The 25,835-nt window shown below is 45.5% G+C and overlaps 1 protein-coding gene across 2 annotated transcripts in view; it reads left to right on the top strand.

Moving 5' to 3' along the window:
• The window catches only part of SLC17A9 (solute carrier family 17 member 9), a 122,891-nt gene that overhangs the window by 75,810 nt on the left and 21,246 nt on the right, over positions 1-25,835 (top strand). For both annotated transcript variants that reach the window (XM_033962677.1, XM_033962676.1), the window contains exons 7-10: positions 522-618; positions 3,663-3,750; positions 24,582-24,616; positions 25,343-25,458. In XM_033962677.1, coding sequence (XP_033818568.1) covers positions 522-618; positions 3,663-3,750; positions 24,582-24,616; positions 25,343-25,458 — 336 coding nt within the window. The remainder of the gene's footprint in view (positions 1-521; positions 619-3,662; positions 3,751-24,581; positions 24,617-25,342; positions 25,459-25,835) is intronic.

The raw sequence follows: 25,835 nt of genomic DNA, 5'->3' as shown, positions 1-25,835 counted from the left end.
GTGAAGAGGCAGTGCTCAGGACAGGCTGCTTCTGGCCTGTCCCCCAGTGCTTCCCTCTGCTGCATCATCAGTGATGCGGCAGAGAGAAGCCCCTAACAAGGCAAGCCAGGAGCAGCCTGTTTCGAGCGCTGCCTTTTCCCGTTAGCCACTGCCACTGCCACTGCTGCTTTGCTTTTGGAGATCCGCTCAGGACTCACTGAATCGGTGAGTCTGATTTTTTTTTTTTTAGATAGTGAATCAATGCGAATTGAGCAGCACTATCCTAAAGGCCTGACTGGCTGGGAGTGCCCAAGGACTGGATTGAGAACCCCTGCTATAAAGGAAGGTGGGTGCTTACTTTCCTTTATAGAATAAGTCCTTTCTGTGCACCCTCCAGGCCACTAATTTTAGGCACCTTATAGAATTGTCCTTCTCATGCCAGAGCCACTGAGTGTTTCCAGCTCCTGCAGAAGATCTAGGATTTTTTTTTCCAGATGATCCAAACCAGCCTGACTCCTCCTGTCTCATTTCTGTGTATCCAGGGCTGTCATTCTGGCTCAGTTCAGTGTGGCCAGCACTTTCTTCACCCTCGTCTGCTGGTTGCCGACATTCTTCAAAGAAACATTCCCTGAGTCTAAGGTATGTCAGTAAGGAGAAGGCCGATCCTGGGCCATGCCAGCTTTTACAGTGTTTCAAAAGGGCCAGTTTTAGACATGCTGGGGCCCAAGGCAGAAATTATGGAGGGGGCCCCTAATCACCTCTCCACTTTGCCCCCTCCCCTTATTTTTGACTTGCAATTACCACCACACATAAAACAATTTTAAATGACTCCTTCACACACAAAACACAGAGAGATCCTCACCAAATTCAGAACAAAGTATCACAAATTAGAAATATGAATCACCAAAATTAAACTTGGAACTTCAAGAAGGTAAACTCAAAGTATTACAACATTGAAGAGATAATAACAGAAACGCATTTAATTTTATACTGAACTCAATCAGTGGCACCACCATAAAGGGGAGGGGCTTAGCCCCCACCACCCCAATTAACATTTCCCTTGCTGTGGTTGTTGGGGATCTTCAAGCCTCACCGGCTGATGACTACCTTCTCCCCCTTGGGCTCAACAAGCAGAACTCTCCCAAGCTCTGCAACCAGCAGCAGTATTTCATAGCTGCTGAAGCCCCCACCCCATTCTTACTTGGCTTTCACACATGCAGTGGCAACTTGGGGATACTGCCACCAGCTGCAGAGCTTGTAAATTTATGGCTGCTAGACTAGAGGAGGTGGTCTTCAGTTGGAGGGGTACTTTGTACTGGGACAGGAAGAAATTGGTGCCCTCCTATTTTGGGCTCAAGCCCTCCCCCACATCAAACATCTGGCTACACCATTAAATGCAATACAAAAAACATCTCTGATGCATATATTCTAAAGCTTGTCAGAAAATTTGGCTTTTTCTTCTGGTTACACTTTTTATATGAAAATACCAAAATGTTTATACTAGTGTAGCCTCATATATTTATACCTCTTTTAGCTGTGTCTTCAAATGTGCTTTTCAACTGATGATATTTTCAACCACTGAGAAAATATGCACTGCATTTGCAACGATTAAAAATCAAAGCTTTGCACTTGTCATTGACCAGCTGTATTTCTATTCAATTCATTTCACAGATTTTTCAAAACATATCCAAATTATCTTCAATTCATTGTTCTTTTTTCAAAACTTTTATAAAACTTATTTCAACCTTTCACAATAGCAATGCGTTCTTAATTAAGGCTGTATAATTGATGTCTGCTGAGGACTGACTTCACCCATGTTTTGCTTATCCGGCTGCCTCAAGGATGTCCCCTAATGATGTCGTTGAACTGTGCAGGGAGTGCTGAGAGAGGACAGTTCAACAGTGTTATTAGGGGACATTCTTAAGGCAGTCAGATACACAAAACATGTTGGGTGAAGTCAGTCCACAGCCGACATTGATTATATAGCACTCAGATAAGTGCCTTAACTAAAAAAAGCACTGCTATTATGAAAGATTGAAATAAGTTTTCTAAAAGTTTTGAAAAAGAGAGAATTGAACAATGAATTGAAGATAATTTGTTTTGAAAAAACAATATGTTTTGAAAAATCTGTGAAATGAAGTGAAAAAAAATACAGCTGGTCAATGAGGAATGCAAAGCTTTGATTTTTAATAGTTGCAAATGCAGTGCATATTTTCCTGATGGTTGAAAATATCATCAGTTGGAAAGCATATCTGAAGACACAGCTAAAAGAGGTATAAATATATGAGGCTACACTAGTATAAACATTTTGGTATGTTCTAAAGCTAACATATTCCCATTAATAAATACATAATAAAACACTTTTTTTTCTACCTTTCCATCATCTTGATCCCAGTTTCTCTTTTCTGCATTCATGTCAGTCTTCTGCTAATTATCTTTCCAGTGTCCATTTTATTTTCTCCTCTCTTCTCTCTTGTTCCATTCCTTCACTACAACTGTCTAAGATATTGATTTCTTCCCTTTCAGTTATTTCTTTCCTTTTTTTCTTTTCTGTCTCTGTTCATCCAAATTTCACCCTCTCTCATATCTTTCTCCTTTTTAATTTTCAGCTAGCTATCAGTTTTCCATCTCCTTTCAGTTCCTAGCTCTCCCATTTCACAGCCTCTTATTTTCTTCCAATTAAACTTTAGGATCACTTTTCTACCTCTTTACTCACTATTCTTTCACTCATCATCTTGCTACCCCTTTTTGACCTCTCCCTAATTCCAGAATTCATTTCTCCTGTCTTGTAGCATAATCCAGTCTCATTGCCTGACATCTCCTAGCATCTTTCTGTCCCACCTTTCTTTCCTCTTGCTCAAAGGTCATCATTATTATCTCCTTTTTGTTCTTGTTCCTTCTTCCCCTTAATGCAGAATCTGTTTCTGTCCTTCATCCCATTGTTCAGCATCTCTCCCTTTGCCCCCAAACTCAACATTTTCCCCTCCCTCTCATCCCAGCTCCATCCTTTTCTCTTTCTTCCAAACTGCCTTCTTATCCAGCATCTCTCCTTCCCTCCCCACCATCCCTAAATCCACCATCTCTCCTTTTCTCATCTGTCCTCCTATCCAGTATCTCTATCCTCCTCCCTCCATACCATCCCTTGGATCCAACTTCTCTCCCTTTCTTTTCCCTTCCTCCATCCCATTCTCTACCATCTCTCTCCCTCTCCTCTGTTTCCAGGCCCATTATTTCTTCCACTTCACCTCCCCCCCTCTCAGTCTAGCATATCCCCTTCTCTTTGAACCCTCTTCCCTTGTCCCTGTACTTCAAGAAGAACCACTCTAGGGAGACCCTGTGTGTCAGCATGTTTCTTGTCTCCAGTCTCGTTCAGCGTCCCTCTGGCCTTCCCTATCTAACTTTAAAAAGCAATTATAGTCTGTAGAGGATCGCCGGTGCTGCAGCGAATCTTAGCAGGCTATATGTGGCCTCCGCTGCACTTTTCCTCTGCTGCAGTACGTCCCAGACTGAAACAGGACATTACATCAGAGGTGGGGTGTAACTGCGGCACAGGGAAAGTGTGTCTGTACATGTACACGTATATTTTTGTATTTGTGCATATGTTATATATTTCTTTGTGTGTGTGTTTGCATACAATGTGATTCCTGACACTGTAGATTTAATGACTGTGATTTGTGTTTTAGGGCTGGGTCTTTAATGTTGTTCCATGGCTTGTTGCTATCCCAGCATCCATCTTTAGTGGCATCCTCTCTGATCATCTTACTTCCCTGGGTAATTTATCCTCTCATTTCTCTATGTGTATCCTAAGCAGCCAATCAGAACACATAGCCACTATAATGTGACCTCCGCTCATCTGTTTTTTAGTCAGCCAGTGTGGCTGCTGCCTGATTAGGGTTAATGAGGTAGATGGTTAATATTGTCATAGCCATAAATTCAGTTATATTTTAATTATAAGTAGTTTAAAAATTCTTTTCATCCAGACTTTGGATAAAATGTAGTTATAAATCAGTGGTTCTCAACCCTATCCTGGAGGACCACCAGTTAGTTGTTTTTTTGGGATAGTCCTAATGAATATGTATGAGAGAGATTTGCATATAATGGAGGTGAAAGGCATGCAGATCTGCCCCATGCATATTCATTACGGCTATCATGAAACTTGACTGGCTGGTTGTCATCCAGGACAGAGTTGGGAGCCACTATCATACTCAAATATAAACTGATCTGATTATAAACCGAGGAAACCTTCCCCCCCCCCAAAAAAAGGGGAAAAAGATTCACTCAAATATAAACCAGGAGGCTTACATTCAATTGCCCTGCCTTGCACCCAGTTCTCCTTTATTTCCCTCCCTCCTTTCCAGCTCTGACCCAGCCTCTAATGTCCACTGCAGGCTTCTCTTAAGTCCTGGTGGTCCAGCGGTAAGCCGGGACAGGAGTGATCCTTCCTGCATCCTGTCCCAACCAGCTGTTAAACACCCCGCCTTACTCTCGCCTCCCTGACCCGTTGCAGGCCTCCCGCGGGCCTGTGTTGAGCCCTGCGTCCTGTCCCAGCCAGCTGTTAACTACCCCATCTCCCTCCTGCTTCATAGGCTTGCCTTAAGCCCTGGTGGTCCAGTGGTGAGATGGGACAGGAGCGATCCTTCCTGTGTCCTGTCCCTGCCAACCACCCCACCTCCCGGACCCATCTCCAATATACCTTTTGAACCCTGGTGGTCTAGCAGTGAAGCAGGGCAGGAGCAATTTTTCTTCACTCCTGCCCCATGTAGAGCAGCAATCGGAAATGGCTGTGCAAGTTCATGGGGAAGTCTCATGAGACTGTGAGAACCCGTGAGACTGCCATGGGAACTTGTGCAGCCATTTCGGATCACGGCTCTGCACAGGGCAGAGTCATACTCAGGGTCATAAGTCCTTTCCTTCTTCCCCTCCATTACTGTTCATCACAGCACCTGTACTACAAAAAACAGCAAGTATGCAAGTTAGATTTGTTTGTGCACTGCATGGGACTGAATTGTAACCGTTGGGTCTCTTTAGTTTCCTTTCAAGAGACTGCTGATTTCTTTTCTGTGCTAGCAAAGCCTGTTCCTTACCTATTCCTTACCTATTTCACATGCTGTTTGCCTGTATTCCGCATAGTTTGTCTTTTTGCAGTTATATTGTTTAATGGAGGTTCTGTTCTCTGCCATCTTTTTCTGTGGAAATATCAATACAAAAAAACCCGCAGAGGAACACGAACGCAATAGTCACAAACAAGTCCTCAATGCATATAATGTTATAACGTGGCAAGCACATGAGCAAAAAACTCATAAATATTTGACCACAATGTCAAAACAAATTTTATAATAATGTGAGTGTACCCGTGGAGGGGCATAATCGAAAGGGACGTCTAAGTCAGTTTACGTCCATTTCGCAAGTCGTCCAAAGTCAAAAAGAGCCTAAGTCCCATTTTCGAAAGAGACGTCCAACGTCTTTTGACTTTCAAAAATCATCCAATTATAAGTCCTGAAGATCTGATCGTCCAAGCTGCTAAAATGTCGATCTTTAAAGCACATTTTTGTCCAACTGTCCATCCAAGTCCAAAATGGCTAGAGCAAGCCCTGTTGGACATAGGAGGGGCCTGCAAAGTGATGGACAGAACACCCAGACAGGGCACCTAAATAGTGGGGTACCTTACAGGGCACCGCTGTGAACTTCACAAACAGGGTGCCATGGCTTCTCCTCACTACAGCTCCCTTATAGGTGACGATGAGCCCCCCAAACTACCTCTAGAATCCCCTAGACCCACTTATCTACCACCCCAATAGCCCTTATGGCTGCAGGAGCCACTTATATGCCAGTAAAAAAGGGTTTTGGGGGTGTATAGGGCAGTGCACATGTTTAAGTATCAATGCAGTGATTACAGGGGCTTATGGGCATGGGATCTCCTCTCTATGGGTCCCTAACCCACCCCCAAGACGACTTAAGCTGCCTCTGTGTTGGACGACTAGGCTTTCCTATGTCAGGTGGCCAGGTGATGATGGTCTGGAGGCTGAATTTTAAAGTTGTGATTAAAATTTTTATGGGGGTGGCGGGGGGGGGGGGGGGGGTCGGTGACCACTGGGGTAGTGTGTGTGGGTCTGTTTTATGTGTTTTCAGTGCATATCTGATGAGTTTAGGTGGGTTTTTGTGACTTATACCATGTTTCAAATGGTCTAAGTCACAACGTCCAAGTTCTGTCGATCGTGGGCTGTATCACTTTTGGTTATACATGCTGTACGATTAAGTCTAAGCCGGCCCACGTCCCGCCCAACTCCCACCCTCGACACGCCTCCCAAAACGCCCCGTTTAGCTGTGGACGTTGAGCGGCACTATGAGGGCCTAAGTCGTTTAGAAATACGTCCAAAACCCGGTTTGATTATCGGCGCTTGGACGTTTCTGAGAAATGTTCGTCCAAGTGCCGACTTAGGCTGGTTTTTGGATGTTTTTCTCTTTCGATTATGAGCCCCTTAGTGTGTAGTCATAAGCTAAGAGAGTCCACTAACCAGGACTGTTACAGCTCTACTGCTTTCTAAATTCTTAGACTTTGCCAGGGATTATTTCAGCCCTTTAACACACATCATCATAGGTGTACACTTTCTGTGTGAAAACGTGATCAATTAGTGAAATCAAAACCAAACCAAACCAATCTTTAATAAATGCTTGCCATGAAATAACATGGAAATATATTTTTTTTAAAATTCTTTTGCAATCACACATAACACTTATCTCTGAATTTTTCATTCTTTGCTGTGCGGCTATGCCAGTTTTAAAATGGGATAAACGTCCAATGCTGCTGAACCTGGAGCTTCAGCAGAGATTAGCATCTAGCAGCAGCATTGGACGATTAGCCCGATTTAGAACCGGCATAGCCAAATGGCAAAGAATGAAAAATTCAGAGATAAGCGCTATTGAGGCTGCAGTCTACGTGTTTAGAAAACAGTAGAGCTGTAGCCGTCCTGGTTAGTGGGCTCTCTTAGCTTATTTGAGAACATAAGAATAGCCTTACTGGGTCAGACCAATGGTCCATCAAACCCAGTAGCCCGTTCTCACGGTGGCCAATCCAGATCACTAGTACCTGGCCAAAACCCAAGGTGTAGCAATATTCCATACTATCGATACAAACAGTGGCTTCCCCCATGTCTTTCTCAATAACAGACTATGGATTTTTCCTCCAGGAACTTGTCCAAACCTTTCTTAAAACCAGCTACACTGTTATAAAATTTGTTTAGACATTGTGGTCAAATATTCATGAGTTTTTTGCTCATGAGCTTGCCACATTATACGCATTGAGGACTTGTGTGTGACCTTTTTTTCTGTGGGGTAGTAGTTGACTTGCCTGTTATTTTCTGCCACAAATTTTTCCTGTCAGTGTGCTTATCCACTGTTTTTGTTTCTGAGAACAGCTGCTTTACTGCTTCCATTTGCTACACCTTGTTTCCCCAGTCCTGGAGCACCCAGTGCTTGTACTATGGGTCACTGTGATCAATGAAACCAGGCAGAAGTTTGATCTCTGCCATTTTATGTTTATTTTTGTATTTATATACTGCTCTTCGATACAGCGTCAGTGCGGTATACATCAATTAAAAAGGAAAAGAACGGCAACTATTCATGACAGAAAGATAAAAGATAAAAAGTAAAAGCAAGATCTGACTTCTGAGACTAATTGTGGATGAAAAGTCAAACTTGTATCCAAAGGGACCCCTGGAGAATGACATGGTGACAGAATTTGTCATTGTTCCCGCGGTTAACTGAGGGAAATCATCCCATGTCATGCTTTAGTGTCTATCTCAACCTCAGTCCTTCTACACCAGCATTCTTCAATGCAAGGCTTGAGGGTCAGTGGTTGTACCCATTCATACTCTGTTTCTTTCCTCTCTCCTTAAAGAATGATATATGGATGGTTTTCTACATGGGGACGGGGACAAATTCTGTTGAGAGCATTGTTTCTCTCTGGCTGGGTTGCCAGTGTAATGTCCTGTGACGATCTAGCTATGGCAAAGAGGAAATGGTGGCCGCCTGTGGTTGCAAGGCTAACACCTAGTAGCTTACAGCAGGGATAGTGGTTGCAAGGTGTAATAACCTTACACCAGGGATAGTGGTTGCAAGGTGTAATAAGGGATAGTGCGCCTCTGTCAAATAAGGGAAGAAATGTCTTTAGCAGCAGACTGGCTATCCTACAGAAGAGGGCTTTAAACTAGAATTGTTGAGGCAGGGTGATCAAAACCTCCAGGTAAGCATAAGACCTCAGGACAGTTCTGGGACAGCAAGGTGATCAAAACTCCCTTTGTGTACATGTGGGATATTCAGAACTTTAGAAAAATAAAGTTTTTCTGAGAGAAAAGATTGTGGTTATTGTCTATGCATAGACGTGTATGTTAGCGTGTGTGAGCTTTTTGGGCAATTGGGAGGGACAGTGAAGGTTGCAAGGTGTAATAACCTTACAGCAGAGATAGTGTGCATCTATGAAATAAGGGAAGAAATGTCTTTAGCAGCAGACTGGCTAACCTACAGAAGAGGGCTTTAAACTAGAATCAATGGGGCATGGTGATCAAAACCCCTAGGTAAGCATAAGCCCTCAGGTAAGTGAATCACTAAATACCTTTGCACAAATGAGAAAAAGGGACAGTTTCTGGAAAGCAGTGTATACTAATGCTCAAAGTATGGGAAACAAGGTTCTTGATCTAGAGCAGGGGTGCCCACACTTTTTGGGCTTGCGAGCTACTTTTTAAATGACCAAGTCAAAATGATCTACCAACAATAAAATTAAAAAAAAACACAAAGCACACTGTATGCATAGAAAATGTTAATCATCATTCCTATTCCAGGGTTTTTCAAAGAGGTCAAAGCAGATGACTCTAAGCACTATCACCTCAGTAACAACCATACAAAAATAGACAAATATACCCCCTCCCTTTTTACTAAACCACGATAGCAGTTTTTAGCGCAGGGAGCTGCGCTGAATGCCCAGCGCTGCTCTCGACACTCATAGGCTCCCTGCGCTAAAAACCTCTATTGCGGTTTAGTAAAAGGGGACCTTAGTGTAAAATATAGACAGCAGATATAAATTCAGACACATTTTGATCACTAAATTTAAAATAAAATCATTTTCCCTACCTTGTCTGGTGTCATGAGTCTCTGGTTGCACTTTCTTCTTCTGACTGTGCATACAATCTTTCTTCCCTTCTTTTAGCCTGTATGCTTCTTCTCCTCCAGACCTCATTCCTTCCCCCCAACTTTTCCTTCCTCTTCCCTGCCCTTTCTTTCTCTCTGCCTCCCTTTCATTTTTTTCTGTTTCTCTTCTTTCCTTCTGTCTCCCTGCCTGCCCTTTTTCTTTCTTTCTCCCTGCCCTCCCCCAAGCCACTGCCACTGCCATTACTATCGGGGACCAGGACCCAAACGCCACCAATAACAGGCCCCAAGCTCTCCCTGCTTCGGCCAACCAGCATTCCTCTCCCCGACGTCAATTCTGCCGTCGGGAAGAGGAAGGCTGATCAGCCCAAGATCGTGATCAACCTATTGGGGGAAATGCTGCCGGGTCCTGCCTTCGCGGAAACAGAAAGTAGGCAGGACCTGGCAGGAACAAGAACAAATGCTTCACTAACCTGTCTCCCGTATTAGCCCGTAGCAAACGCTTGCTTCAGGGCTCTCAACATGTGCGTGCAGGCTTCCCTTCTCCCCCCCCCCCTCCCCGGACATAACTTCCGGTTTCGGAGGGAAGAGAAGAGAAGCCTGTACGCACACGTTAGAGCCCGGAGCATAAGTTCGCTAGGGGCTGAAATCTCCAAGCCGGTTATTTTTTTGGGGGGGGTTTAATGTTCAGCAGCGGCAGATGACAGCTGGGCGGACCGCCCAGCTAAAAGGCCCTAGGGAGAACACTGGAGAGGAAGGCTGATCGGCCCGTAGATCAGGACGGCAACACGAGTGCGATCGACTCGAGTTGCCTTCCTGAGCTACTGGTCGATCGCGATCGATGCGTTGGGCACCCCTGATCTAGAGGCTGTGATGGAAGAGGCTGAGTTAGATTTAGTGGTGATCATGGAGACGTGGTTCACGGAGAGCCATGACTGGGAAATAGTTATACCAGGCTATAATCTGTTCAGGAAAGACAGGGTAGGAAGAAAAGAAGGGGGAGTGGCATTATATGTTAAAGATCATATTAAAGCCACACAATTGCAGGATCTACAGGGTAAGGAAGAGGCACTGTAGGTCAAACTGAGCAGGAGAGAGCAGGATAAAAGCAGCTACATAGAGAGGCAGAGGGAGAGAGAAGCCAAAGGGGAAAAAGCAGATAAAATAGCAGGAGAGAGAATCAGAGGCAGGAGACCAAGAGGGGAATTGGTGAGAGTTAGCTCCACCCCCCCAATGTCCACCACCGAAGCTCCGCCTTAAAAGGGGAGGGGCCAACAGAGCAGAGTTGATCTGAGCAGGAAAGTAGGAGAAAAGCAGCTACAGAGAGAGGCAGAGGCAGAGAGAATAAAAGGGGGAAAAAAGCAGATAAGAGAGGCGCAACCACAGCAGACCCAGAAGGCATCCGCAGCAGACCGGCAAGCAGACAGCAATGGAAGCAGCAGAAGGAAGCAAGATGTTGAGCTACCCAGTTTTCTGCATCGTCTGCCATATGTATGACTACCTCCCCTCTGGGAGGCGGTCTTACGTATGCGCCCGATGCGGAGAACTGGAGAGCCTGAAGAGACAAGTCGACAGGATCCTTAACAGTGTGGAAGAAGAAGATATGGCGGTGGTGATCCATGTGGGGATGAACAACGTGAGCAATAGGAACTACAACAGGGAAGTACTGAAGGACCAGTTCCGGATGCTAGGAAGGAAGCTGAAGACCAGAACCCAGAGGATAGCATTCTCAGAGATCCTGCCGGTACCTAGGGCAGATGAGAAGAGGCAGATGAAGCTGCAAGCAGTCAACACGTGGATGCGGCGCTGGTGTGAGGAAGAAGGATTCCACTTCGTGCGTAATTGGACAACGTTCTGGGGGAAGAGCAAGCTCTACAGGAAGGATGGACTCCACCTCAGCAGAGATGGAACGAGACTACTTGCAAGCAACATCAAGAGAGAAGTGGACAAGGTTTTAAACTAGGAAGAAGGGAAAGCCGACAGTCGACAGAGAGAGCGAGTCGATGGTTCGGGAACTGGTATACCCAGAGGATACCGTGCAAGAAGATAGAGGGAAAGACTCACCGGATTACAGGCAAGAGAGATCGAAAAGGACACAAGAGGGAAGGAAATGCAAGAAAGGAAAAAGCTGCAAACTCAAGTGTATGCACACAAACGCAAGGAGCCTTACAAATAAGATGGGTGAATTAGAAGCCATAGCACAAAAAGATAACGTTGACATCATAGGCATCACGGAACATGGTAGACTGAGGAAAACGTCTGGGACACTGTGCTACCGGGATACAAACTATACCGCAGAGACAGAGTGGCTCAAAAAGGTGGGGGCAATGCCATATACGTCAAAGAGGAAATTGAATCTGCTGGAGAGAACACGCCACAACTGACGGATAAGTTAGAGTCTCTATGGGTCAAAATTCCAGGAACAAATGGCCTGGAAACGAAGATCGGCATCTACTACCGACCCCCAGGGCAGTCCAAAGAAATTGATGGAGAAATGACAGACGAGATTAAACGCAACTGCAAGGGAGGCAACACAGTTATCATGGGTGACTTCAACTATCCGGGAATAGACTGGAACCTAGGCATCTCCGGCTGCATTAGAGAGACCAAGTTCTTGGATACTGTAGGCGATTGCTTCCTGGAACAACTTGTCAAGGAAAATACTAGAGGAAATGCAATTCTGGACTTAATTCTAAATGGCCTGCGAGGACCAGCACAAGATGTAGAAGTAGAAGGGATGCTGGGAAGCAGTGATCACAATATGATCCGCTTTGATCTGGACGCAGGGGAGAAACATCGGTCCAAAACGACAGCCACGGCACTGAACTTCCGAAAAGGGAATTACGAAGGGATGAGACTCATGGTAGGGAAGAAGATTAAGAAGAGGATAAGCACTGTAAAAACGCTAGAGCAAGCTTGGTCACAATCACCGAGGCGCAAAATATATATATATACCGCGTATCAACAAGGGATCCAAGAGGAAAAAGAACAAAGAACCGGCGTGGCTCACTGTAGAGGTGAAGGAAGCGATCAGAGACAAAACTTAATTTAAGGAATGGAAAAGGTCAAAAACGGATGAAAACTGGAACAAGCTCAAACATCAACACAGGTGCCATAAGGCAGTAAAAGGGGCCAAAAGAGACTATGAGGAAAAAATAGCCAAGGAGGCGAAGAACTTCAAGCCGTTCTTTCGATATATTAAGGGGAAACGACCCGCAAAGGAAGTGGTGGGACCGTTGGATGACCATGGAATAAAGGGAGCGCTAAAGGAGGACAAAGCAATCGCTGACAGACTGAACACATTATTTGCATCTGTATTTACCGAAGAAGATGTACACAGGCTATATGCTGGAAACGAAGACGGAAAGCTGACGGAAAGCTGACAGGATTGATGGTCAGTCTAGAGGAGGTATGTAGGCAGATTGATAGGCTTAAGAGCGATAAATCCCCAGGACCGGATGGCATCCATTCGAGGGTCATCAAGGAACTGAAAGGGACCATAGCTGAACTTCTTCAACTAATAGCCAATCTGTCGATCAAATCGGGAAAGATTCCGGAAGACTGGAAGGTAGCGAATGTTACACCTATCTTCAAGAAAGCTTCGAGGGGAGATCCGGGGACTACAGACCGGTGAGTCTGACCTCTGTACCGGGAAAGATGGTAGAGTCACTGATAAAGGACACCGTCATTGATCACCTTGACGGAAACGGGCTGATGAGGACCAGTCAGCACGGTTTTAGCAAAGGCAGATCGTGTTTGACGAACTTGCTGCACTTCTTTGAGGAAGTAAACAGACAGATAGACAAGGGCGATCCAGTCGCCATTGTATATCTGGATTTTCAGAAGGCGTTCGATAAGGTTCTGCATGAACGACTACTTCGGAAAATTGCAAGCCATGGAATTGAGGGTGAAATACTCATGTGAATTAAAAACTGGCTGGAGCATAGGAAACAGAGAGTGGGGGTAAATGGACAATACTCGGACTGGAAGAGCGTCACCAGTGGGGTGCCGCAGGGCTCGGTGCTTGGACCCGTGCTCTTTAACATCTTTATAAATTATCTGGACATAGGTACAACGAGCGAGGTGATTAAATTTGCGGATGATACGAAGTTATTCAGAGTAGTAAAGACGCAGGGGGATTGCGAAGATCTGCACCGTGACATAATCAAGCTCGAGGAATGGGCATCAACCATGGCAGATGAGGTTCAACGTGGATAAGTGTAAAGTGATGCATGTCGGTAACAAAAATCTCATGCACGAATACAGGATGTCCGGGGCGGTACTTGGGGAGACCTCCCAGGAAAGAGACTTGGGAGTTCTGATCGACAAGTCAATGAAGCCATCCATACAATGTGCGGCGGCAGCAAAAAGGGCAAACAGAATGCTAGGAATGATAAAGAAGGGGATTATGAACAGATCAGAGAAGGTAATCATGCCGCTGTACAGGGCCATGGTACGCCCTCACCTGGAGTACTGCGTCCAGCACTGGTCGCCGTACCTGAAGAAGGACACGGTACTACTCGAAAGGGTCCAGAGAAGAGCGACTAAGATGGTTAAGGGGCTGGAGGAGCTGCCGTACAGCGAAAGATTAGAGAAACTGGGCCTCTTCTCTCTCGAACAGAGGAGATTGAGAGGGGACATGATCGAAACATTCAAGGTACTGAAGGGGATAGGCTTAGTAATAAGGACAGGTTGTTTACCCTCTCCAAGGTAGGGAGAACAAGAGGGCACTCTCTAAAGTTGAAAGGGGATAGATTCCGTACAAACGTAAGGAAGTTCTTCTTCACCCGGAGAGTGGTAGAAAACTGAAACGCCCTTCCAGAGACTGTTATAGGGGAAAACACCCTCCAATGATTCAAGACAAAGTTAGACAAGTTTCTGTTGAACAAGAACGTGCGCTGGTAGGGCTAGTCTCAGTTAGGGTGCTGGTCTTAGACCAGAGGGCCGCCGCGTGAGCGGACTCCTGGGCATGATGGACCACTGGTCTGATTCAGCAGTGGCAATTCTTATGTTCTTTATATTGGTGTGTTATATAGGCTTCCTTCACAGATGGAAGAAGTAGACGGAGATGTAATAGAAGACATTCAAAATATAGCTGTAGAATGTGAAATAACATGAGATTTTAATATGCCAGATGTTGATTGGTGTATCCCTATTGCGGGATCTCCTAGAAGTTTGGAGATCTTAAATTCTTTCTAAGGAGAACTGTTCCAGCAGTTGGTAATGAAACCCACGCTGGATGTGGCCATGCTGGACTTAATGCTTACAGATGGGGAAAGTGTTTCTGATGTTATAGTGGGTGATCATTTGGCATCCAGTGATCACCACATGGTGTGGTTTAATATTAAGACAGGTATAGAGAACAGGGCAGGATTAATTCATCGAGGGCCCCTAGGCACCCATGTACACTGGGCCCCCTAGCCCTGCCCCACCCATGCCCCACCCTGCCCCCTGCCACACCCCCATTTATTTACTTCTTTATTTCCACTTGTATTTCTTTTTTTCTTTTATTATAAAATTCAAAACAGACAACAAAGATTACCATACCAATGCCAGTATACAGTTTTAGTTCTATGCAAGCCCCAAACAACTCTTAACAAAACCCCACTTCCTTTCCTTCCCACATACTTGCTCAGGACTTTAATTCTGAACCCTTTCCATACACATATAAAAGTGTTCAAATGCATAAGTCTATATTAATAACCAAGTTTGTAACTCCTCTCAAATGCTTCACTCTATGTTGTCCAACTTTAACCCATATATATGTATAAACAACCAAATCTGTATCTCCTCTGGTGTGTTCCACATGTATTTTAATTTGTAACAAAACAACAAGGCAAACGGTCCACCAAAGAATCCAATGTGGAACAAAAGAAGATCGGTAGACAATAAGGAGATTCAAATCAGGTTTATTCAAGGTGCTCCTAGGAACCATGCCTGATGCATTTTGCCAAACAAGGCTGGTCAATGCTAACAGAAAACCAAGTCTTTCATACACACTGGACACAGAACCACCCTCACCCAGTATGGAATAAGTAATCACAAACTAAACCCCCCCCTTTTTACAAAAGCACAGAAGAGGTTTTTAGCACTGGCTGGCGGGCTGAATGTTCTGCGCTGTTTTGATGATCATAGGAATTCTGTGCCCATCGGAGCAGTACAGAGCATTCAGCATGCTGACTTATGTTACAAACCGAAGGAACGGCACAGTTTAGGGGTTGAAGAAACAGTGGTATATATCCCCCAATACTGAACAAAATATAAAGATAGCAGATGTAAATTTGAAAAAAAGAGAAATAACAAATCACTTTACAAATTAACAATTAAAAATAAAACAAAAAATGGAAAATAAGATAATACCATTTTATTGACCTAATACATTTTTTAATTAGCTTTCAGAGGTCAAACCCTCTTTCCTTAGGTCAGTAAAGTATACTGCTGTTACAGTACCTTGTCCTGACTTGAGGAAGGAGACTTTGGTCTCTGAAAATTAGTCAAACGTATTAAAATTAGTCCAATAAAAGGATCACCATTTCTATTTCTAAATACTTATCAACACAGCTCCAGTACTACTTTATCCTGAAGCAAACAAAAAAAAATTAAAAATATAATTTTTTTCTACCTTTCTCATGTGGTTTCTGCTTTCCTCATCTTCTTGTCATTCTCTTCCTTCCATCCAGTGTCTGCCCCTTCCAGAAAATATCTACCTCCCTCTGCCATTTCTCCTCCTGCTCCCCCCCTTGGTCTGGCATCTCTCTCCTTCTCTCCCCTCTGTGGTTTTTAGCATCTCTCTCTTCTCATTTCTTCCACTCAGATCTGATATCTCTGTCTCCTTCCCCATTTTCTGGCAACTCTCCTCTCTCTTCCCTTTTCTTCTCTGGTCTTTCTTTTCTATTTTCTGCCTTCGGCTAAATTAAATTCTTTATTATTCAGTCCTCAGTTTCCCTCTTTTCACTGTGTCTACTCACAGCTTGCCACCTCTTTCCTTCACCCCTCCACTATCTCACTAACTCTATCTTCTTCCCCCCATCCAGCATATGCCCCCCCATCCAGCATGAGGGAAAGCAGCAGCAGTGGTGAGGAGGTGAGGGCCCCTCACCTCTTCACCGCTACTGCTGCTCCCTCATATGCGACTGAAGCTGACGGCACAAGTTCTCCCCATTTCCATTATCTGCCCCTTCTCTCTCTCTTCATCCCAGGCAATTCCATCACGTTATCCTGCCCCCTCAGTGAATTGCCTGGGGTGGAGGGAGAGAAGGGGGCAGATGTTGGAAAGCAGCAGCAGTGAGGAGGTGAGGGGCTAGAGTCTATTTTCCTCTTATTCATCTCCTTGCCACCCCTATCCCTTGGTCTTTCCCATGATTTCCACAATTTCCAGCATATCCCTCCCTCCATTCTTGTAGCCCAGCATCTCCTCTCCATCTCTGATGGCCTGACATCTCCCTGTTCTTTTTCCTTCACTATCTTCCTATCCCATCTCTCCTCCCTCCCCCCATAATCAATCATCTCACCACCTCTATTTCCCTCCCCCTCAGGGTCCAAGATTGCTTCCGCTCTCTTTCCTGCTGTTCTCTCCCCCTGTCACCCTATGATCCAGCCCCCCTCCCGCCCTTGTCCAACATTTCCCCTTCGTTCCTTCCCTCTCATCCCCTGCTCCAACATACCACATTTCTTGTTCTTCCTGACTGCCCTTCCATCTAGCATCTTTCCCTCCACAGGCCTGTCGACTTTAACTCATTTACTGCTCTGTGCTCTCTCTCTCTCTCCCGTCGCTGCCGAAGCCTGTAAACAAATTTAACACACGCCGCGGGGCTCAAACAGTGCGCATGCCGCTGACGGCTTCCCTCCTGCTTCCTCCCCCTCATGATGTAACTTCCCATTTCGTTTATGGAGGAGGAGGAGGGAATCCGGCAGTGTCACGCGCACTGTTAGAGCCCCGCGGTGTGTGTTAAATTTGTTTACAGGCTTCGGCAGCAGCAGGAGAGAGAGAGAGCAGTCGCAGGCCCTGTTTCTGTCAATAGGGGGACCTGGTGTTGCCAATCGAGGGGGGCTCTAGTGTTGCCAATCGAGGGGGGGCCCTGGTGTTGCCAATCGATGCTGGGTGGGGGCCCGTTGCTGTTTATAAAAATTTTTTTTCAGTGTTCTCCTTCAGCGGGCCACCCTGATCATTTCAGGCCCTAGGCACATGCCTATTGGGCCTATTCATTAATCCGGCCCTGGTAGAGAGGGCTCATTTAAAAAAAAAATTATTTATTTAAAGTGAAGTATACCACAAAGATACACCAGGAATGAGAAACAATCAGAACTCCACACATGTTGTACAACTGTAAACAATCCCCCCACCCTTCCCCCTCCCTCCCCAAAACAACACATACAAAGAATAAAGTATCCAAATCAGAAAAGCAGAATCCACAAAGACAGTAGAAAGGGTTCATGAGGTCCCTTTGAGAGAGGGCCCCAAATGTGCAGAAATTGCTGCCACTTTCTAGACAAAAGAGCAGACATCCTGTTCTGTTGGCAGACCCCACTCAGCCTGTCCCTCATTTGCTGCAAAGACGGTGCCACCAGTTGCTTCCAATGGTGGGCAAGCACCAACTGGGCGGCTACAAAAGCCAGGGAGGCCAGTTTGCCCTGATCATCAGTGATGCCTTCAACCCGCACCCCCAAGAGCGCCACTGCAGCCTGCTTAGGCAGAGAAAGAAACATCAATTTACCTTTATACAAAAAAAACCTGGTCCCAATAGGGGCTCAAGACTGGACATTCCTACCACATATGAAAAAGTGTACCCCGATTACCACACCCCCTCCAACAATCAGCAGACAAAGCTCGTGTGAACTGCTGACACCGCACTGGAGTAAGATGCCAATTGTGACCAGTCAGACTCTGTGCCTGACGTGTTCCCAGCTAGAAACCCCAGGAGAGGCAGAGACAGGGCTAGGAAAATTGTTCACAAGCCCCACAGAGCCCAGCAGTCTAGGTTCCCTGAGTACACTAGGGAGGACTCTGCTGAAGATGAGGTCCTATCTAACTATTCAGAAGCTGAGGACATGGAAACTCAGCCCAGCTCTGCTAGGTTTGCTCCCAAACCTGTGAATATTAGGATTTAGACAGAACATTCCTGTGAGAAAACCCTGCATTTACCAAAACATCCACAGGGGGAGCCCAAGAGAGCCTCAGCAGTGCAGGCACACTGAGAGCAGGGTGTGGCTTTCCCTCTGAAAAGCCAGCTGCTTTCCCTTCAGAATTAGAGAGGACAAGGAAGGGACTTCTCTCCTGTGCTCATCAGTCAGACCAGAGCAACTGAATAGCCTAGAACCCATGAAAGTGGAGAATGTAGCTCCTTGCCAGGAAGCTGAGGCCACACCTCAAGTGGAACAGATGGAGGTTTGTGAACAAATATTTCCAGAACATGAAGCAATGGAAATTGGTATTGCCTGCAAGGCTAGTAACTGAAAAACTGTGTTTTTGTGAAGTTTTCCCAAGCAAGCCATTGTTTTGCGGAAGGGTTCTTTAGCTGGAATGTTATAAAGGACTGTTGCTGTTGCTTGCACAGTTTGTTCCACTGAAGAAATGTTTGTTTATTTGTTTTTTACTGCATTGCTTTTGGTTTGAATGCAGTAACATACAGGGACTGAGAATTGTTCTAATGAGGGAGAAGTTTGTCAAGACCTCGGGTGGGAATATTTGAATATTGCATGATATTGGAAGACACACTTGACAGCTCTCCTGCCCCAGCTCAGGAGTGGAGCTGAGGGCCTCCTGAAATTTTCGTTTGTTTTATAAGGCAGTGAGGAATAATTCACTGTAGTGCTTGGACTCTGCTATCTTTTAGAGAAAGGCCCAGTTCTAGGGCCAGAATAAGGCCTAGGCCCAGGGGAGGCCTAGCAGCAGAAAGCTGTGTTGCATTTGCTGAGGCACCAGGACTTTGGTAATCCTGATTTGCTGTACAGGATTCGTGACTTAAGTTTTATTTTTTTTGTTTATCGTTTGTTTGCCATTCTGATTTTGTTTTGTGGAATAAAGAATCCTGGATATAATTTAACTACCTGGTTTCCTCTTGACTGGTTTATCTGCTACTTGGCCTGTGGGGACTGTCTCCAGTTTGAGCAGCACACCAGCGCAATTTACCTGAGGTCCACCCGGGGCGCTATTCGCCTAGTCCATGGCCCGATGGCTATACAACGAAGCATCCCTTTCACTGCATTTTCCACCAGTACCGGTGCATAAGTAACATGACCATTTATTTTTTTCATCAAAAGGGGATATCTATTAATTGTCAGTCCTGCCCTAGCCCCGCCCCCAATCCCACCCCCAATTTCTTGCATTCATTTTTTATGTACAAATAATCTTATTAATTCATAATGGTAACCGTAAAATTTAAAAATACTACAAAGCACACTATACGCAGAGAAAATGTTAATTATCATTTATATTTGGGGGGATTTTCAAAGATGACTTTAAAATATGCAATGTCAACTCAGTAACTATAGAAAAATAGACAAATATCGTGCAAAATAAAGACAGCAGATATAAATTCTCAAAACTGACACATTTTGATCACTAAATTGAAAATAAAATCCTTTTTCCTACCTTTGCTGTCTGGTGATTTCATGAGTGTCTGGTTGTGTTTCCTTCTGACCGTGTATCCTTTCTTTCTTTCTGCACTCAGGCCCAACAATTGTCCCTTTCTATTCCCTCTCTCCTTCCTTTCTATGTCCTTAGTGCCCCCAGTGCCTCCGTCCCGTATCCTTAGTGCCCCCAGTGCCTCCGTCCCGTGTCCTTAGTGCCCCCAGTGCCTCCGTCCCGTGCCCTTAGTGCCCCCAGTGCCTCCGTCCCGTGCCCTTAGTGCCCCCAGTGCCTCCGTCCCGTGCCCTTAGTGCCCCCAGTGCCTCCGTCCCTTGCCCTTAGTGCCCCCAGTGCCTCCGTCCCTTGCCCTTAGTGCCCCCAGTGCCTCCTTCCTATGTCCTTAGTGCCCCTTCCCATGTCCTTAATGCTCCCAGTGCCTCTGTCCTGTGCCCTTAGTGCCCCCAGTGCCTCCGTCCCGTGCCCTTAGTGCCCCCAGTGCCTCCTTCCCAATTCCTTAGTGTCCCCAGTGCCTCCTTCCCAATTCCTTAGTGCCCCCAGTGCCCCCTTCCCAATTCCTTAGTGCCCCCAGTGCCCCCTTCCCATGCCCTTAGTGCCCCCCAGTGCCTCCTTCCCATGTCCTTAGTAACCCTTCCCATGTCCTTAGTGCTCCCAGTGCCTCCTTCCCATGTCCTTAGTACCCCTTCACATGTCCTTAGTGTCCCCAGTGCTTCCTTCCCGTGTCCTTAGTGCCCCAGTGCCTCCTTCCCGTATCCTTAGTGCCCCCAGTGCCTCCGTCCTGTGTCCATAGTGCCTCCTTCCTATGTCTTGCCTTCCAGCCTTTGTCCCACCACCTCCCCCGAAGCCAGCCTGCCTGCCTCCTTCCCTCCCTCCCTCCAGTACCTGATTCAACCCCCGCCTGTGTACCGACGCTGCCTGCCAGCCTTTCTCCTTCCCTCCCTGCCGCGCTGATTCAAACCCCAGTCCGCCGTCGCTGCTTCTTTCCTTCTTCCAGACGTCAATTCTGACATTGGAAAGGAAGTTCTAGGCCAGCCAGGCAGCGATTGACGGGAAGAAGGCAAGAAGCAGTGGCGGCGGACCGGGGTTTGAATCAGCACGACAGGTAGAGAAAGCGATTGCCCATCCCGGTGTCCCCGCGTACAGCTTTGGGACGCTGTCCCTGAAAACGGGGCATTTCGGTGTCCTGAAGCGGTGGGTCAGGACAACGGGACGGTCAGTCCGAAAACTGGACTGTCCCATTGAAAATGGGACGTATGGTCACCTTATGCTCATTCCATTCCCTCTTAGAAAGTGCCTGCTGTAAGTCCCGCTCCCACACTAGCATATATGGGGTCTTTGGCCTAGGAGCCCTATCGCCAATTTGTATAACATAGAAATACACCCCCTTTGGACCGGTGTGCCCAAAATTTGCTCAAATTGGGAGAGTAGTAAACTGAACCCTGGCTCCCTCCTTATGTACTGTAAATAACGTTTTACTTGTAGATAGGGAAATATATCCCCCATGGTCAAGGAGAACTGGTCAAGGAGAACTGCTCCCTAAGGTCAAGAAATCACCTTATCTTATCCCCCTCCAAAAAATTGCCCAAACCACCTCAACCCCAGTCTAGCCTATCGATGAAAAATATCTCCCCCATTGCCAGGTTGGAAATCCAGAGCATGAAGTAACAGAAGAAAGAACACCCTCCCCTGCGATCCCAACAGACGTCCCTGAGACTCCCTCCAGATTCCCCTCCTGTTCTCCAATATGCTGCTCAGTCACTTCCACACGCTGCACTATCTCCCCCAAATCCTGTCGTATTTTACACACTGCCTCCTTTATTTTTCCCTTCACTTCTGCCACCTCTTGTTTAATCTTTGCCACCCACTTCTGCAGATCGGCCTTTGTGATAGCCGCTGACCTCCTAGATGGGGATAATCCTTGTGACTCATCTTGCCCAGAATCTTGTTCCAAGTCACTCTCCCCCGAGTCCCGAGGCGCCATCTTGGATACTGCCCCCATGCGGCAGAGCATTGCTGTCCGAGCCTCCCGGCAGCTGTTTAAACGGCCCGGTTTTCTTTTTAGGCGGCATATTAGCATTCTACCGCTTACCGGCAGTCAGGAGCCCACTAATTAAGCTTCAGGTGGTGGAATAGAGCGCCTCGTCTGGGGGTTGAAAGCTCTGTTGGGCCGGAGCTCACGCCATTCACCGGCCATTCAGTTGGGTGACATCACCGGAAGCCGAGAGGGCTCATTTTAAAGTGAAGGTTCTAAGCTTTATAAAAGTACTAACTATGTTCAGATGGGGGATTATGTCAAGGAATTGATGTCTGGATGGGAACATCTGGAAGAAGTAGGAAAGCAGTGGGCAAAACTGAAAGGTGCTATTGGAAGGGCAACAAACCATTTTGTAAGAAAAGAAAGGAAAAGAAGGCTGCTTTGGTTCTCAAAAGTAGAAGCTGAGAAGGTAAGGAAAAATATCTTTTTTCTGTGATCTTTTGTAGTTTATGAAAGCTAAAGACAGGCAGAAATATCTGGAAAAGTTAAGAAAGGCTGGTCGAATAGTCAGGAAAGCAAAGATGCAAATGGAAGAAAAAATAGCAGATGGTAAAATGGGGGCACAAGACATTTTTAAAATCCTAGACAGGTACATCTGGGAATTACCAGACACTGTACTTTCTATTTTGATGCTCCCTATTTTTGGAACTCATTGCCTTTGAACGCTCAGGGAGAACTATCTTTGAAGACTTTTAAGATATTATTAAAAACAAGGCTGTTCAATATTGCATATTAACTAAAATCCTGAATAAATCAACTTTGCCTAGCTTTTGATCAAAACTGTTTTCCTTTTTTTCTGGATTCAACTGTGTTCTATCCTGTTTTTATATTTCTTTTCTTGTTTTCTAATTTGATTTCAGTATTGTAAACTGCTGAGATCTATGATATGTAACTAAGCAGTATAGTAAATTTTAAATAAACCATAAACCATATTGAGATCTTTAAGTCTGTCCTTATATGCCTTATGAAGATTACCATCCATTTTAGTAGCCCTCCTCCGGACTTACTCCATGTTTATACCTTCTTGAAGGTGCAGTCTCCAAAATTGTACATAATATTCTAAACTAGTTTTTTAGCCCATTACATTAACGTGTGCTAGAATAGATTGTAGACTTAGGAATTTCTTTCTTTCTGTCTGTCTGCCTTTCTTTCTTTATGTCTGTCTTTCTTTCTCCATGCCCCCTTTCTGTCTCTCTCCCTGCCCCCCTGCCTGTCTGTCTTTCTTTCTGTCTCTCTCCCTGCCCGCTGTCTGTCTGTCTTTCTTTCTTTCTGTCTGTCTCCCCCCTGTCTAGCAGCACCCCTTCCCTGCTCCCCCATCCAGCAGTAGCCCTTCTCCCTTACTTTTACCTCCCCCCTATTCAGTAGTACCCCTTCTCCCTTCCCTGCTCCCTGTCCAGCATCCACTAGGCTGGGCAGCCTCGGGGTTTTCGCTAGGCCGGCCTGCCTCACATTATCGAAGTGGGCTGGCCTAGCAAATGCCCCATGGCTGCTTGATGAAACCACGGCTGCTGCAGCTGATGGTCGGGTGAGAATAAGAGGTGTCCCGGCAGCATAGTCATAAGGCAGAAAGTCAGCTGGTGTCGGAGATTGGGGCAGGAAATCAGCTGAGGCAGGCACTGCGCATGCGTGGCACAGAAGCACGGATCACGGACGCACGGAGTTTGAAGTGTGCTTGCGCGCTAAGGGTTTTATTATAGCGGATGAGGCCTCACCAGAGTTTTATACAGGGGCACCAATGCCTCCTTTTTCTTACTGGCCATACCTCTCCCTAAGCACCCTAGCATCCTTCTAGCATTCACTGTCGCCTTTTCAACATGTTTGTCCACCTTTAGATCATCGCATACTGTCACACCCAAGTCCTGCTCCTCTTTCGTGCACAAAAGTTGTTCACCCCTTTAAACTCTCAGGTTTTTGCAGCCCAAATGAATGACCTTGCACTTCTTAGCATTAAATCTTAGATGCCAAATTTCAGACCATTTTTCAAACTTCACTAGGTTCTTCCTAATGTTGTTCACACCATCAGGAGTGTTGACTGTTGCAGATTTTGGTATCATCCGCAAAGAGGCAAATCTTATCTGACAGCCCTTCAGCAATATCGCTTACAAAAAAGTAAAAAAGAATCAAACCTTGAGGCACACCACTAGTAATATCCCTTTCCTCAGAGCAATCTTCATTGACCGCTACCCTCTTTTGCCTTCTACTCAACAAGTTCCTGACCTGGTCCATCACTTTGGGGCCAATCCCAAGGACACACAGTTTATTTATTAAATGCCTGTTTGGAACACTGTCACAGGCTTTGCTAAAATCTAAATACACCACATCTAGCGCACTCCCTCTATCCAAGTATAAACCAGAGGATTAGAGAAGGGCAGATGGGGTCCCTCAACATAGTCAAGAGGGCCAAAGGGGAATAAAAGTAGAGAGAGAGGAGTTTCACGCAGATAAGTAGCTTGCTGCTCTTTGATGTACAATGCAGGGACCCAGATGTCTGGAATTCTGGGAAGCAAAGGTTCTGTTTAGAATGGAACTTGAAAGATGGATATTATGTTTCAAACTATTAATAACAATGCAAAGAAATAAATATGAAACCAAATAAAAATAATATTCAGCGCAAATACTTGCTAACCAATGTGGAAAAGGGGCTCGCTTTCAGATACAGTATAACATTTTTGCTTTTATAGTGGACTGGGATATTGTACCATCTTTTAATCTTGCAAGACATATATAAATGCATACAAGACACATGTGCTTAAACTGCATATGTGTACAGACGTGCCATCTGATCCATGTCAGGCCAGTGTATAGCTTCCTGACAACTGCATTTATCTCTTTCCTTGCCAGGGTTTCAGACCGTCTCTGTTCGGAAGTTAATGCAGGTAAGAGCAGGCGACATGTCTGTACTTGAAATGAAGGGATGGCAGTACAGTTTCTTTGAAGAGTTTCAAAACCTGAATATTTTACAAATATTATGGGGTTCGCATAGTTTCAGGGAATAAGTCTAAAGCGAGAATCCAGTGGTTTTCTCAGGTTCATGTTACTGGGCCATTCTTGCTATTTGAACTGATAGGAAACCAATTACCTGAGTGAAGCGATTTCTATCTCGTTGTCCCCAAAGAGCTCAGAATGGGTTACAGGTTAATCCCAGTTAAAAAAAACCAACCCCCACTGCTAACATACAACTTTAAAAAGTGAACTTCAGATGTCTAAGAGATAGGAACCCTTATACCCTTTGGTTTATATGGAATATAACAAGCTGCTGTTTATCCTGTAGTTCAGTGGGTCATTTTTCTTAACAGAACCGCTGGTATAAATTCAAATTAAATGGGTCCCAGAGCAAGGAAGGGCCTGCTTGAGAAAGTATGGGAATCAGTGCGGGTAGGCTCTCGTTCTTCTGGGGCTCCCATAGACTGCATGGAGGCTAGGAGAGAATTAATGCCAGTCATGTCACTCGGCACACTTTTGTAAAGTATTCATTGCATTTGAGAAAGCGATGAGATGTTGAGACTGTTGAGAGCTGAGCATACCCCCTGCTTTCTCCTGCTCTCTGCTTCTCTCCTGCTGTCAGAAGACTGATGAAAAGCTGACTATCTTTCTCCTGTCAGATCATAGGTATGGGTGCATCGAGTTTCTTTATCTTGTGCCTGAGTCAGACAACTACTTTCAGAAAAGCTATTCTCTTTGTCTCAGCCTCCATTGGACTTCAGACCTTTAACCACAGGTGAGGCTTGGTCCTGACTTTCTGGTGTTATCCAGTATCTCACAGCTCCAGCAAAAGGAGGGGGGTGGTAGTTTCTCAGCAGTTCATATCTAGTGAGAAGGGATAACTCAGTGGGGCATTAAAAGGTTACAGAATGACTAGTTGTTCTATATTATTTAGTTAGTTAGTTAGTTACTGCCTTTTTGAAGTCCTATACCTGGAGGGGACAGTTTTTACACTTTAGTCCTTAATAAAATCTGGTATCTACTATAGAAAAAGAAAGAAAAGATAAAATAGTCACCCAGTTCAGTGAGGATGTATCGATCCTTCTGTATGTCCCATAATATCACTCTGAAGCAGAGAACTTTGGTGGTCCTCCATAGCAATTAGGGCAATGA

Source organism: Geotrypetes seraphini, chromosome 11 (assembly GCF_902459505.1).
Source record: "Geotrypetes seraphini chromosome 11, aGeoSer1.1, whole genome shotgun sequence".
Lineage (NCBI taxonomy): Eukaryota > Metazoa > Chordata > Amphibia > Gymnophiona > Dermophiidae > Geotrypetes > Geotrypetes seraphini.
This window is presented reverse-complemented; position numbering and strand designations above follow the sequence as displayed.